Source organism: Calonectris borealis, chromosome 2 (assembly GCF_964195595.1).
Source record: "Calonectris borealis chromosome 2, bCalBor7.hap1.2, whole genome shotgun sequence".
In the NCBI taxonomy this organism is placed as follows: Eukaryota; Metazoa; Chordata; class Aves; order Procellariiformes; family Procellariidae; genus Calonectris; species Calonectris borealis.
The window spans coordinates 170,307,318-170,322,449 of NC_134313.1; the positions used below are offsets into that span (position 1 = coordinate 170,307,318).

At 55.1% G+C, this 15,132-nt stretch overlaps 1 protein-coding gene across 2 annotated transcripts in view; it reads right to left on the bottom strand.

Moving 5' to 3' along the window:
- The window catches only part of CCM2 (CCM2 scaffold protein), a 38,495-nt gene extending 23,644 nt beyond the window's left edge, over positions 1-14,851 (bottom strand). Inside the window, exon 1 of one of the 2 annotated variants that reach the window (XM_075144394.1) lies at positions 14,588-14,851. In XM_075144394.1, the coding sequence (XP_075000495.1) occupies positions 14,588-14,617 (30 nt within the window). In that variant the 5' untranslated portion in view covers positions 14,618-14,851. Of the gene's footprint in view, positions 1-13,333; positions 13,513-14,587 lie in introns of those variants that run through there. The other variant, XM_075144392.1, reaches the window with a different exon arrangement.
- Between the last annotated feature and the right edge of the window lie 281 nt (positions 14,852-15,132).

Below are 15,132 nucleotides of genomic sequence, written 5' to 3' on the forward strand. Positions count from 1 at the left end.
AGCCATCCCAGCGTCTCCTAAAACATCCAGAGCAGGCTTATCTTCAGCCTGGGTGTAGAAGACTCCTCCTTCCCACCCAAAAAAAGCTTTTGGCTGACACACCGCACTCATCCCATTTAAGCTCCCGGCTTCACCAGCACTGCCATCTTCTTTAACAGCAAGATGCACAGAAATGCGCCTGTCAGACCCATCCCCAACAGCCCAGCCGGTTGTCACACCCGGCGTGGGGAGAGGAAAGGGATTAGACCTTCCCCTTCGGGCAGCACCGAGCTGCCAGACCAGGTCAAGTCATCTCAGGTGACTTCCAACACTGCAGCATTGCAACCAAGTCCTCAACGCCCTCCTATCTCACCTCCTGCCTAGTGCTCTGTTCACCCAGGCAGACCACGCTTCCCGAGTTACAGACCCACCAACAGGAGCTTAAAAAAGGGGTCTGTGATGGTAGTACCATTTCATAGAGGAACACAAGTCACATTTGTTGAGCTGTGTTCAGCTCCTGACCTCCACTGCCTGGCGTGTCCTACATGCTGGTGTCCCTCACTCCCAGACACCTCCTTCCAGTGGGGGGGGTCTCACCCCCAGTAGCCGCATGTCTCCTTCCCCCAGCCCAGCACTGCTGTACCCAGGTCTTCATGACGCCTCAGCAGAAGACGAGCCTTTGGCTCTCTCCAGGCTGTGTACAAACCCACGCTGCCCTAAAGCCCTTCCCGGTTTGTGCAGGCCGCCCTGAGCTATGCAGATACCCTGACGATGTTACTAATTAATCCCTCTAGTGCAGCACTAACCAGGCTCGGTTCCTGCAAGAAAAGGATGTGGAGCCCCCAACGCTCCCACCCAAGAGGAACAGGAGCAATCAGCAGCTGGAAAACACTTCTAAGGAGAGGTCGAGGGAAACGTGCTTTGGAAAGTAAATCCCCAGATCTGCCTCAGCAGTGGGGCCCCTTCAATCCCCGCCAGCAACATCAGAGAAACATGGTTCAGTAATTACCCTCCCACTGCAAGAGGGGATGGACCGGATCATCTCCTTCCAGCCTGCTGCTGAGGTCCTCAAAGCCCTGCTCCTCCTCCAAAGAGGCAGTGACAGGCATGACCCAACAGTCCCACTTGGGATGGTGGGTCACGGAGACAGCGTCCCACCACCGCCAGCTCTTCACATTAGCTCGGCCAGGCTCCGGAGATTTCCCACATTTCCTGCCTCTCGTGCAAGCCGCTCTCAAAAGAGGCTTCACACCTCAAATTAAACCAGGAAAGGTGGCCATTTCCTCTTTTTAATAAAGAAATTACTTTATTCTACTCACCTAACAAGGTTACAAAACAAAAGCGGGGAAGCCCTGAAGTTCACTTAGCCCGCTGTCCACATCCAGCAGCATGAAGTGCACTTTCTGTGTTGGTTTTTAGAGCTTAGTATATTTGCTTTGGTTAAGAAAAGTCTGCTTGGCGAACTTTTACTGCATCAACACTAGAAGAGTTTGGTATTATGCTTCTGGCTAGATAAACACAAGGAAGTACTTTGGGAGACAAAGAGAAGCCTATTAAAAGACTGGTGACCGAGTCTGCAGACACACACTAGTCAGACAAGATTAGGCAAAGAATTTGAAGGACTTTATGAAAAACACTGCTTTTAAGTCTCTCTTCTGAATGGTATCAAAGCCAGTAAAACAGGATAAAGAAGAGCAGAATTTTGTGCAAGTCAAACTAAATTTGCAGAGACATTTCAAGAAGTCTCTAATCTCTCTTCTGAAGATCCGGGCTTACCAGATATTCCCTACATCCTCGCCTGGCTGGGCTCCCGAGCAGTCCCCACATGGGTTTAGCCATCCAGCGAGCACAGACATGGAAAGTGCTGCTGGCACGAACCCCCTGAGCTGTTTGGAAAGGAGCCAGAGAGGAGCCATGCTGCAAGACAACAGCTCCCAGGGACAAGACCATACATTTCTGGAGGGTAGGTGACAAGGCAAGGGGGTACTGTGCCCCACCCCACCCTGCTCTGGGGTTCACCCCGCTCTGATACAGCAGCACAGCTGTACATATAACAGCCAGAGCCAGGTTAGGAAGTAAAGCGAGCCAGCACAGGCCAAAAGTCGGAGGTTTTTATGCTAAAAGAAAGCTTGACGGACTCGGTAAGGACCCATGCAGGCTGGCGGATGGGAAGCAGGGAGGTGAAGGTGAGAAGCCAGGGCAAGAACCTTTGCCTGGCTCAGCCGCAGCCAGAGCAGACCCGAAAACTCTTTGCCACTGCACCCGCTGCTGTTCCCCTCCGGAGGAGCGGGATCCGTCGGCTGTCTCTAGCCGAGGTGAGGCGATACCTGAAGGATGCTGATGGTTCAGGCAGGGCAAGGCTTCCTGACCTCGGGCACAGGCGTACGACAGCAAGCTCCCGCGTGGCCACGGGCAGAGCCCAGAGCCTACGACTTCACCACCGCTCAGTCTGGCTCCTGACATTTCCTCTGTTAGGAGCCAACCGCTCGAGAATATTTATTTACTTAAAATTATGCCAAGACTTGGAGAAACCAGCGATTTAGGAATCCTTTTACCATTGGTATTCCTGCCCAGAGGAATTCAGTTGCAGAGGGGGAGGTACGAGCTCCCATTACGCATAGCCCGCAGGCGGGTCAGCCGGGCTCTGACCTTTGTGCTTCGCGTACTCTGGCTTCCGCAATTCTCTTGGCAGTTTCATCGGTTTCCATAAATCCTTTCACTGCTTTCCTGCCAAAGTTCATTTATTTCAGATTTTTTTTCCTAAAATTTATTTACGGTGCTCTCTGCCCTCTAAATACACAGGCTGACCCACCCGAGACAGCAGCTGCCTCCAGTCTGCTACAGGTCAGATCCAGACCTCCCATTTTGCCCAGTTCAGCCACCCAGAACCAAGAGCTGCATTAAGGAAATTAAGGAGCTCTCCTTATGCTACAGGGCATAATTAATACCATTTATTTCATCCCCTAGTTCTGCTTTTACCTGTCCTTAAGGTACCATAAGACAGTCAGTGACACCAGGATGGCCAGTGCTGCTGCTGTGATTTTACGGAAGCTCGCCTTCCCTTGGAAATCCCGATAGAGCTGATGCGGTGACAACTGGTTATCCTACCCTGCCTCTGGGGAAAGCTTAGTGTCTTAAAAGCAAGGCATCAAAATAAAGATCAAGGCAGGAAGCAGCTGTAGTTTTGAGATCACGAATGTAAAATAAGTTAAAAATCCATACGTCAGGCTCCCCGCGCTGCCCCTTCACCGGTGCCTGGGCTGGTCCCATCGGCACCGAGTCTCCCAATTCCTGGAGAGGAGGAAAGGGCAGCCCCACGCTGTACGCTTCAGCCTGGGGAAGTAAACTGTTTCCAAACCAAAGCGCAGAGTGTCTGACTCCCGTCCTTTCATCTCCCACCAGAAGCGGGTACACAAGCTCTGCAGGCAGTCTGACCAAGTGCCCTCAAGCTCCTTCTTCATCCAGAGTCTCCCGGTTTAAATCCCATTCCGGGCTCACCCCGTCGAGCGGTTCCAAAGCTCTGCCAGACTCGCAGAGGGGATTTGCCAAGCTGCACGGACCGTGTCTGCAGCACATCTTGCGATGCCGTCGGCCTGTCATCGCCTCTCTCCTAACGGCTGACAGTGCCAAGCTGCTCGCTGAGGTCTACCTGCTCGGTCAGAAGCTCGTGCTTCTCTGCTGGAGGTACCGCTCTGGACACGGGTACACCACAGCATGGAGACACGCAATAACCAGGTAATGTTCTCAGATTTGGAGGTGAGGATCAGGAAGCTTCTTTGGAAAGAACAGAAATGGAACAAAGTCACCCAAAACTTAATGATCAGAGGGCTGGAACACCTCTCCTAGGAGGAAGGCTGAGAGAGTTGGGGTTGTTCAGCCTGGAGAAGAGAAGGCTCCGGGGAGACCTTATTGCGGCCTTTCAGTACTTAAAGGGGCTTATGAGAAAGATGGGGACAGACTTTTTAGCAGGGCCTGTTGCGATAGGACAAGGGGGAATGGTTTTAAACTAAAAGAGGGGAGATTCAGACTAGATGTAAGGAAGGAATTTTTTATGATGAGGGTGGTGAAACCCTGGCACAGGTTGCCCAGAGAGGTGGTAGATGCCCCATCCCTGGGAACATTCCAGGTCAGGTTGGACAGGGCTCTGAGCAACCTGATCTGGTTGGAGATGTCCCTGCCCACGGCAAGGGGGGTTGGACTAGATGACCTTGAAAGGTCCCTTCCAACCCAAACTTTCTATGACTCTAACAGCGGGAGACTTACAAACTCAAACAGATGCAGAGTTAAGTTTCAAACACGTTAACCCGCTCACCTTTGCCAGGTGCACTGGCTGGGGAGAAGGTTGCTCCTGTCCTGCTCTATATCCATGGAGCCTCAGCGATATCTTGGTCATAGAAATAGAACAGAATCATTAAGGTTGGAAAAGACCTCTAAGATCATCAAGTCCAACCGTCAACCCAACACCCCCATGCCCACTAAACCATGTCCCTAAGCACCTCATCTACACGTCTTTTAAATACTTCCAAGGATGGTGACTCCACCACTGCCCTGGGCAGCCTGTTCCAAGGCCTGACCACTCTTTCGGTAAAGAAATTTTTCCTAATATGTCAAGATACTTACTGCTACATGAGAGCACCTTGTTCCCACCCTGACTTTGGCTAGAACACACCTGCATGGGTCAGTCTGGACAACTATGGGTGTCTGAAAGGGCACGAGCTGGCAATGATTAGCAGGAGAAACCACCGGAGAAGCCAGCAGCGACCGGCAGCACTAGAACACAAGACCTCAGGCAGGTGCAAATGCAGTTGGGCACCGCGAACCCCAGCTGCCATTGCAGCGTTGGTACCCAAACCTAAAACAGGCAAATAAAGACTTCCCAGTATCGGCCAGCCGTGGCTTTGCTGCTAGGGAACTCCAGCTGAAACCTGGTTCTTGAGACCACTCCCCAGGTAGCGGTGCATCTTCCTACGAAGCAGCACTTGCTGCTGTATTTTTAGCACCTTCCGCGGGCTGAGCGTCAATGAGACCAAAGACCTTCGCTGGACACGGGGGCTTGAGGTTTCCAAAGTTTCACAGCAATGCTGATCCATCTGCGTCGCCTACAGGTGTGTTCTGGTTACCTGCCAGGATTTAGTGGCGTACAACTGTTGTTCCCTACAGTAGCCAAGATAAAGCACCCAGCTGGCCCTGGGGCAACTAAGCCGATGCGGTATCGGAATAAGTACAACCTCATGCCTCTTTTTCCCTGTTTGGTCAATATGAGGTCAGCGCTTTTCTGTGGTCACCGAGAGCATCACGAGACATGTGGTCACCTCTCCTTACACCCCCCCAGCGCAGCTCTGGAGCCACGTTAAACTCTGGTTCTGCAGAGCACGTTCTCCCTTGACTTTTTTTTTTAGCTGCGACTAAATGGTAGGGCGAAAGGATCAAAAGGCACTAGAGGCCGATACAGCTTTGTGAAAAGTAAAATAAATGGAGATTAAGCCTGTGCGAGACTGTCCTGGGAGCAGGATGCCACAGGCTGGGAAAAGGATTAGGGCTCTGCAGAAGAGCCACCACTGAGGAAATGAGTCACTGCTTTAAGACTTGTGATCCTGGTGGTCCCACAGCGAACCTGGGGGCTTCCTGGTCATATCCCTGGAGAACTGGGCTGTGCAGTGTGCCACGGGTCCGTGGAGATGGTCCTCGGACTGAAACACATCCCGCAGGGCAGAGCTTCGTGTCTGCCGGTTCAGCCAGTCTGCCGAGTCCCCATGCATCAAGGCAGCGTGCTGGAAATATGGAAACTGCTCAGGTTCAGGGAGGTCTCTGGGCTAAACAGGCACCATCTCATCCCAGAGCGCTACTCCTGCGTGGCTTCAGGCTTTCACCAGCACAGAAACAGGCTGCACCTCCGAAACAGAAAACATTATCTGCTTTCTGGATGTTACACAGACAAAACAGAGACAGAGGCTTAAACCCAGAGTATTTGGTGTTGCTCTTCAAAACACATCTAACAGGGGCTGCAGGGTCAGGGATACCTCACGCTTTTATCTGGGGCTGGAACCAGACTTGCGTTGGGTCAGGGCTTCCGTAATGGAAAGTTTTACGGAGTGCAAGTTACACTTTTGAAAGCTGGTCTCATTACTTCAGCCAGCGCCTTGTGCAAGCGATGCAGCTTTAGGAAGCTTTAGCTTTGTCTGCCATTCTCTAACCAAACAGCAAAGCAAGTATTTACCCAATTACATGGTGGAGTTATTTTGTACCGAGCAAAACCCACAACAGCAAAACTATTTTGACACAGGCATGCGAGCCCAGGAAAAATCTGTGTTGCATTAAGCACTGCTGCAGGATCAGTTTGGTGTACAATGAAGGCTACCAGAGACTGAAGGTCCAAAGCAGGACCATTAGCTTCCACGGTTGTGAAGCCTTAACCCCAAATAAGTGACCCCTCTCATCCCCCAGCCCACCACTCGCCCTGGATGAGCTCCCCAAAGAGACGATCCCCCAGCAACGCCCCTTGCCACCAGCCTGACTCCCTCACGCTGCTCCAGCCTCAAAACCTGTAGGAGCCACAACCGGGACATGCATGGAGGTGGAAAGCAGCAGGGTAGAGACACCTAGAGAGCAAGAAGGAGCAGCAGCCAGGACACTCTCCCTCTGCTTCCCATGACCACCCAGGAGAAGACAACATGTTTAAGCTGCAGGTGAGCATCAACCAGAGCTTTCAGAAGAACCATCTCCCCAGTCTCGGAGGAGATGCCTCACTCCCACGCTGGTGCTCTCTTTGGGCAAGTATTTCTGCACATCCTTGCAAACACAAATACAAACCCAGCACACCCCCAGCAGCTGCTGGGAACCAGAGCAGCCAACGCAGGGCATCCGATTACACAGGTACGGCCAGCTGGAAGGTGTTTCCTACAGCTGGAAGTCAGGATACTGCTGTGACTCTGAAGCAGAGCTTTGTCCTCCCATCTCAGGCAACTCGCCTCCAGTCACAGCTGCTATTCCTGTCCTGGTGCCAGCCGGCACCAGCGAGGACACAAGGGTGCACGGGAAAAGGGAGGAGGAGCTGGGAGCTCCTGCCGAGGCAGAGCCAGTCAGGATCAGAAAGTCTGTCTTCATGGTGAGGTGAACATCAGACCCCAGGAACCTGCACTGGTCGGCACTGGTCATCTGGAAAAGGGACACTAGTGAGGTGGCAAAATTTACTGAAAACATCAGTTATGCAAGGGTAGAAATGAGGACAAGAAGAGAACATTTCAGGTTTATTTGCAGCTGAGCAGCTGGGCAGAGGCAGGACAGCATCCGGAGCAAGGCTGACAGCACGGCCCCCACCTCACGTACCCAGCAGACTCTCGCTTGCTTCCACCCAGGAAGATACCACATTTCTTGGAATCACCACCCCGATGTCAGGCTCTGACCCACGCATCTCACAGGGACGGGGGGGAAGACTGGGAAAGCCAGGAAGGTGCTCAAGATGGGGGCACCCACAGGCCCAGAGGGGCTGCGTAACTCAGACCAAGCTCCTTCAGCCCGGACAAGCAGCAGCCCCGAGGGGCTGCCCTGCGCAGCCCCCTGCAAGCCGTCACGGTGGCCGTATTTGTAACAGGGACAGAGACGGCCTGCTCGCTGCCTCGCCCAGCTCGAGATGGGGGAAGCGACACTATCCTGAGTGGGGTCGGCCCAAGGATGAAGGAGCCACGCTGCTGCCCAACAGCACGCCATGGAGAACCTGCTGCGGGAGCCTGGTCTGCAGAGCAGCTCGTGAACCTCACAGGTCAGATACAGACACAGCACCGGCTCAGCACGTCCCCGATCCGAGGGGGGAAGCAAACTGGGACTGTATCTCTGTTCCCACCCACCAGTGCCTGCTGACGGCCCTTACTGGTTTTAGTGATAGCCTCCCTCGTCTCGAGGCAGACCTGACAGCAGACCCTCTTATCTAGTGGCCGCCTGCCAGAGGAAAGGGCTGTCCTGCTCCCACCACGGCACACGCCAGGCACTGCAGGAAGCCGGGCGGGCAGAAGACGAGCCCTGGGGCCGGTGCCAAGGACGGGGCAGGAGCTGGGGTGGAGGGAAGCGGGGCTGCCCCTCCCAGCAGCCTCACCACCGCAGGTCACTGCCCTCGGCCACAAAAATGCCAGATGTCCTGTGTTCAACCGGAGTCAAGCACCGGGTCTCAAGTGGCCTCTCGAGCTTCCAGCGTCCCTATTTTGGGGACGTGCATTGTGTTTGAGACATGCCCGTGTTTCCTCCCCAGCGCCCCGAGGCCCGGAGCAGCAGTACACCGCTCCAGCCACACAACTATTGAACACGCAGGACGATCCCACACAGGAGTCCCAAGGTCATCCTGATACAAGCGGTGCGGTAAGGACAGCCCTGCCGTGAAGCCCTCCCGCAGCACTCGAGCCCTGCTCCTCCGGGTAAGCTCCTCCTGAGCAAGCACCGCGCAAGGTGTGCTCCAAACCCTCCTACACCCGCAGCTCCATGCCCACCTACAGCCGCTCTTGAACCTCCAGCCAGGAGGTGTAGACCTAAGAGCAGGAGAGAGGCTGCTGGAGATGTCCCATGCCACAGTTGCCACCACCTCCAGCAGCTGAGACCCCAGAGGTGGAAGAGGTCACCCACCACCCAAGGAGAGCACCCCAAGAGCATCCCAGAGCTCTGGGAGAGGTAGGAGCAAAGCTCCACGCTGCAGAGCAACACCAACACATTTTTCCAGAGTCCTCCAGTCCCTCTTGACACCACAGGTCCTCGCTCTGCCCCAGACGAGGCAGAGGGTCTCCAAGTAGGGCACGGACGAGACTAACACACACCCTACAAGGAGACAGACTGAACTGCAGCTGGGCGAGTCTCAACTTTCACAGGCCTCGCTCAAGAAGCACAATTAAGCTTAATTTCTGAAGCAACTATTTTAAAATTGCTCCTTGCTGCAAGCTGGACAAGTACAGTTGCGTGGCACCACAAGGTCCACCAGAACCATCCAAACCTTTGTGCCAAGCAGCTGAGATTTAGCAGCACCAAGAGGAAGATGCCACCACCCAGAGTGGGGCACAAGACCTGCCCTGTTTGAGGCCAGCACACCAGAGCCCCATCTCTCCTGCCCCTTTCCTCCCCAGCCAGCTTTTACCCCACATTTCCCCCCCTCTGGACTTCAAGCCTAAACCCAAGATGATCCCACCTCCGTTCAGCCTCTGCTCCTCATATTCCAGAAGATTTTTGGCTTCCTCCGGAGGCAGGAGGAAGCACTGAGAAGAGAAAAAGAGCAACTCCCTGCTCGTATCTGGGCCGAGGCCAAAAGCAGCCAAGAACAGCAAGGACAGGATTGTCCCGCTGAGCCCCGCAGCAAGCCCAGCACCGGCAGTTCAAAGGAAAGCAGCTGCTAAAACCCAGTCTAGCGGGTCGGCCGGCTTCCCCACGAAGACTTAGATCATGAGACGGCTCTCAAAACGAAAAGCCCATTTCCCAACCAGGAGACCATCCCTTCAGAGGGAACGGGGAGGCCAAATCCACTCCTTATCGGGCCGCTGAACGTAGGCAGAGATTTTAAATGCGATTAGGGAAACGCTAAGTTGCACTTGGGAGTTTTCCCAAGCTCCGTCTGAAACAGCACCGGGGTTTGTAACTGCGACCATTAAGGTTTAACAGGATAAGCAACAGGAACCCAGAGGGTGTCAGAGAGCTGTATCGCAGATTGTGATTGTTCTCACCTGCACGAGCCCCAGCTAGGCTTGCACAACGCAACACAGCAGAGAGATCAAATATTAGTCACTTCAGACGGGTCTGTTGTCTGGAAACGTCAGCTAAAGTACACAGCAAGTGATGTTCTAGCTACAGAGGAAGACTGGAGACTGTTCTCCAAGCAGGAGAGCCAAGGACAGCCTCGTAAGTGCTGTTCTGGCTGAGCTCGCCCAGCTTTGCAGCAGCCGAAGTGCCCGGGCATTTGGATTAAAGCACAGAGCAGGAGGGGCAGTGCCTCGACCAGCGACTCACAACCCCTCTGTGTCCGCTTCGGGAGCCTGATGTGTCTTGAGGCTTGGTAAGAGGGGAGAGGGGTCTCAGGAAGATCTCTCACAGCTGGACCCCAGCTGTATTTTAAACCACATCATTTTAAACAGCACAAACACTTCCAGATCTGTCGGTGAGGGGAGCTCAGAAGCTGGGCTCCTGTTTTAAGAACAGCCCCCCCCCACCAGTGCCACGCTGGAAGAGGCAGCGGTTCACAGCATGCCACTGCACCACCCATCGACGCCGCGGCAAGGGACCGGGGCAGCCGGCCTTACCCCTGCCAAGCCCTTCCAGCGACCGAAGCCCAGCCCTCCCATCTCCTCCCCCTCCACCGGTTCCCCACCATCAGGGCAGCGCACCAACCCCGCTCATCCACGAGCGCGGCAGACGGCTGCTGCTGCATTTCCACCACGCATCACATCTGCTTATGAGCAGCAGCGTGAGCCCGGGGACAAGGGACACGCCAGGAGCAGAGGAGAAAGCAGCAGCACTCGCTGCACCTCCTGGGACTGCAAACTCTGCAGTTACTCTGGAAGAAGGTTTTCAGATTCCTGCACAGGTACAGAGATCAGAGAAAGGGGTTAAATACCCCTCGGTGCAACCTTCCGCAGCACGGCTTTGGAGCAAGGCGTGAAGTGACCAGACACCAGTCAGGCGGTGGTAGCTGGAGCTTCATCACAAGGCGTCACAGCCCGCCCGACAAATTTACTCCTCCTCAAAGGGCTGGGGATCAGCTCTCAGAAAAGAAGAGAGCAACGGGTGGCAGCAGCCTAGAGGAATGCTCTTCCCATGGCTTGCTTTAGCTGGAAGTGCAGACCTAGGCTCCGTACGGAGAGTGGTGTAGGGTCTGAGTAGACGCGTGCTTTCATTAACCTTAAAAACCTCCCAGCAAGCTAAAAATACAGATACTGCGTTCACTCAAGTGGCCTAAATCAGTGAAGTCATGGAGAACCATTCCTGCATCAATGGAGTCTGACAGAAACGTGGGTGAGGGTCTCAAAGCCCGGCAGTTATTCCGGCATGAACAAGCGGGATAATGAAGGAAGCTCAAGTGACTTGTCCTGTAAGCAGAAACTCCCACAGAGCTGTGACTTCCAGCTCAGCCCCTCAATATTTTTTATATTAAGGCTGAGGGCTCACCCTGCACCCAGCTTCAAGAAGAACCGGCTCTATTTCAGCTATTTAATAACCACCTCGCTTCCCCCCAGAAGCTTCTCGGCTTTCCATTCCCTCCCACAAACACCAGCGCAGAACACGACCCGGCTGCCCAAGTCCTCTGGCGCGGAGCAAAGCACGCTTCGGAGTTACAAGCTCAGTTTTGGCAGACATTTCCCAATGATCTGCATGAGAAGGAATTGCTGGACTGGCCAATATCCTCAATATTAACCGGCATCTAAAACCGCGAAGAATTCAGTGCCACAGAGCAGGATCAGCTTTACGAGGAAGATCTGGCAACTGCCGGAGCAGCTGTTGTGAGAGGCCTCAGACTTCACGCAGAAGCGGCTCAATTCACCCCTGGGAAGAGGCGAAGCGAGCCGACATCAGAGATCTAGGGCATATCCAAGCTGGAAAAATCAGGAATTTTATGTTAACATCTGATGCCGCCCACAGAGAATTACTTTGGGAAAACCACGCAAGCACTTTGCACTGGCTCACCTGCAGCAGCCTGGCAGCCATCCCACAGAGTTGAGATGTCGTAAGAGCCGCTGTGACAGAGACGAGCGGGAAAATCCTCTCTGCAGGCAAATAACAACCAGGATAGCCGAGAAATCTGCCTCCATCCTCCCTCCACCCCTTCTCTTTCCAGGAAGGAACATCCATCGTCGCCCGAGGCGCCGCTCTCCAGCTCCGGGCAGGTTCCCACGGCACAGCTGACTGCACCGGCAAGTGCCAAGGAAGCCGCACGGCCTCATGGCGCAGCCGGAGCTAACGCGCTCCGAATCGATCCATCCTTCCTCACAATATTAGTGAGAAATGGGTGTTTTATCCCAAACCTGTTTAAGACACAGCTCTCACGACCATAGCCAAAAGCGGGCTGGATGCGCTCTGTCCCGCTGCTGCCGCATCCCGGTTGGGATAACCTCGTTGGCGTGAGCCACTAAAAGCAAGAGCCGGGGAATACAAATTCCTGGCAGGATTTCCAGGGCTCCAGTTTAACAAGTACGTGCTTTGTTTAAAGCTGGAGTTAGCCCCAAAGTAAAGCTGGGATTTTCTCCCTAGTCCTGATCAAATCTGCCCTAATACGCCTTCGGAGAGTAAAGAAACTCAGTTGCCCTGTTTCAGCCCGTAACACTGCTGGCTGAGGGCCGAGCACCTGCCTTCTGGAACGATCCACAGCACGTAAAAAGTGGGAAGAAGAGTTTTTCCCTGCAGCTGGGAACCTCTGCGGCACAGCGGATGAACACGCCTGTCTCTGTAGCCAAATTAACCATGTTTGATAGTGGTCCAAGCTCAAAAGAGCCGCAGGCGTCTGCTCCAAGGGTTAATTAACTACCGCTGTGATGAAAAACTCGCACCGAGGAAACTCCATAAGCCCACGCTTTTGCCCGGGAGATGCCATCCCTGTTCCCCAGCTGCAGCTCCTCGTCCGTCAGGATCACCTACAACACAGCAGGGAAGCAGAGGGGAGGGACTAGAGCAGCCAGTTCTGGGGTCACCAGTGCCTGAGAGACTGGAACATGCGGGAACAGGCCCAGGGAAAGCGCTGTGAGGAGGGTTTAGGGATCTATCACAAGGAGAGGCTGGGAGAGGTGGGATCATCCAGCCTGGAGGAGGTTGAGGGATCACAGCAACGTGTATGAGGACCTGGTGGGGGAGGAAAGAAGAATCCAGACTCTTCCCAGTGACAGGATAGGAGGGAATGGGCACAAACTGGACCGCAGCAAATCCCGTTCAAGCAGAAGAAAAAACCCCCAACAACTTTCTTTAGCGTGAGAGTGAACACAGAACAGGTTGCCGGGATAGAATGCAGAGTCTTCATCCTTGGAGATACTCAAAAGCCAAGAGGACACAGCCTGCTCCCACGGGATCAGGCCATCTCCAGAGCTCCCTGCCACCTCAGCCATCCCGAGGATCCGCGACCGCCAGAGCTGGCTGCTGCTTCCTGCACTAAAAGCGCCTGGACGGCGGCACAACGGTCCCAGGTTACGCCAGCCAGTACAGCAGTGCTCTCTCTCCGGCCAGCCCAGCCACACAAGCAAGCAGTGCGTCCGGAGAGCACCGTTTTCTAAGGAAAAAAAACCCAGATTTTTCCCAAATAGCAGAGACAAGAATTGATTCCATTTCTACAACATATCACTTCTAGTCGAGCGTCACTTCCAGCCCTGCAGTCGCTGCCTACCGCAAAGAACAGGCATTTACTTACATCTAAAGTTACTCTACAATTATCCGCAGCCCCAGGAGCGAGCATCTGGAGTTGTTTCTTCTTGAAAGCAGGCAATATTCAGATCCAGATGAATAATTTCTCTTCCCACCTGTGCTGCTGATCCTGCCACGCCACACGCGGGTCACCGGACATCGCAAAGGGACGTCGGTGGTTTTATTTTCCAAATCTGACTCTGTGGGAAGTCTGTACAGTAACTCCAGAAAAAAAACATTTGGTATTTCTAATTCTGCGAATATTCTGATCGCTTCAAACCAGTTTCAGCAGGAGACTCTGCTGCCACCTTCTGAGATCGCCATTACTGCAGGTGCCCCCAAAGTGACTAAAAATAGGTTTTTTCCCCCCCAGTTATGTCACCAAAGCAAGGGAAGAGTTTCTTTTGCAAAGAAAGAGCCAACCCCCCCCCGCTCAGGGAGCACTGCTCTCAGCAAGCGTCCCAGCCTCAGCCCCCAGCTCGAGCTTCGCCTCCCCCACACGACATAAAAATAGGTTTAAACAAGAGAAACTAGAGCAGCGTGTTTGCAGTCAGTGCAGACGGAGCTTGCTGACCTTTGAGGCGCTTACAGCGCAGTAGTCCTGACTATAGTTGACTCAATATATATATACAAATATATAAAGCAGACGCATGTGCATGTAGCATTCCCAGTTTAGAACCATTATCGGTAGGCAAGACAATCCAGCGCTGTTACAGAACACATTTTAACACATGTCATTAACCGTTCATCTCGTTTGCAGCCTGGGGTGAGAAGCAGAAGGGTAAATCAGCCCCTGAGCGGTGTCAGGACACCGGCAGAGCAGTGGGAGGGGACCCATACCACGGCTGAGCACGGGGGGTGCCTGGAAGGCAGCGAGGCCACGGCAGCGCTCCCCCCAAGCCCTACATCCACACAGAGAAGTAGTTTTTTTAGCGGGGGAAGAGAGGCCCCAGCCCTCGGAGCAGGCACACGGACAGGGAGACGCTCGGCTCGGACAGGACCAAGCCCGAAGCCACCACAGGGAGTGGGCGAGGCTTGAGAAGCCAAGAGGGGCTCCAGCCACCCCTGGGAGGGCTTCAGGACCATGGGCCGTGGGCCACAGAGGGCCCGGCCAGCCACGGCCCCCAGGACAGGGCAGCCCCCAGGCCGGGGGACGAGGGAGGGCCCCTCTCCCCGGGGCACAGCGGGGCCCGCTGGCAGCCCCTCCGCCCCAGGGCTGCCCCCACAGCGGCGAGGAGCCCCGGGCGCGGCCCGCTCTCACCTTCTTGCCTTTCTTGCCCTCCTCCTCCATGTCTCCGGCGGCGGCGGCCCCGGCCCCCCCCGGGGCATCCCCGCAGCGGCCGTGCGCGCCCGGTCTCCGTGAGCGGCGGGGCCCAGCAGCCCAGTCTCACTGCCCGGCGGCGGCCATAGCCGGCCCGGCTCCCGCTCCCGGCTGTGGCCCGCCCGGAGCCGCCTCAGCGCCACCAACAACTTTTCAATCCTGCCGCCATCTTGGGCGGCGGCTTCCCGGCGTGCACCGCGCCCCGCCCTCCGCCCGGAGGACTGACGTCAGTCCTCCCCGGCCGCGCGGGGAGGAGAGCCGCACTGCGCATGCGCTGACCTCTCAGCAGGGATGGTCGGCCACGCCCACCCTTGCTAGCCCCGCCCTCCACTGGAGCCACCGTAGCGGCCCCGCCCATCTACCTGACCCCGCCCACTCCGCGGGCCGGCTCCGCCCCCACACGCGGCGTCCCCGCTCACCGGCCCCACCCGCCTGTGGGCGTGGCCCCGCCCCCCGCCCGCTGGCCTCGCCCCTCAGCGGGACCC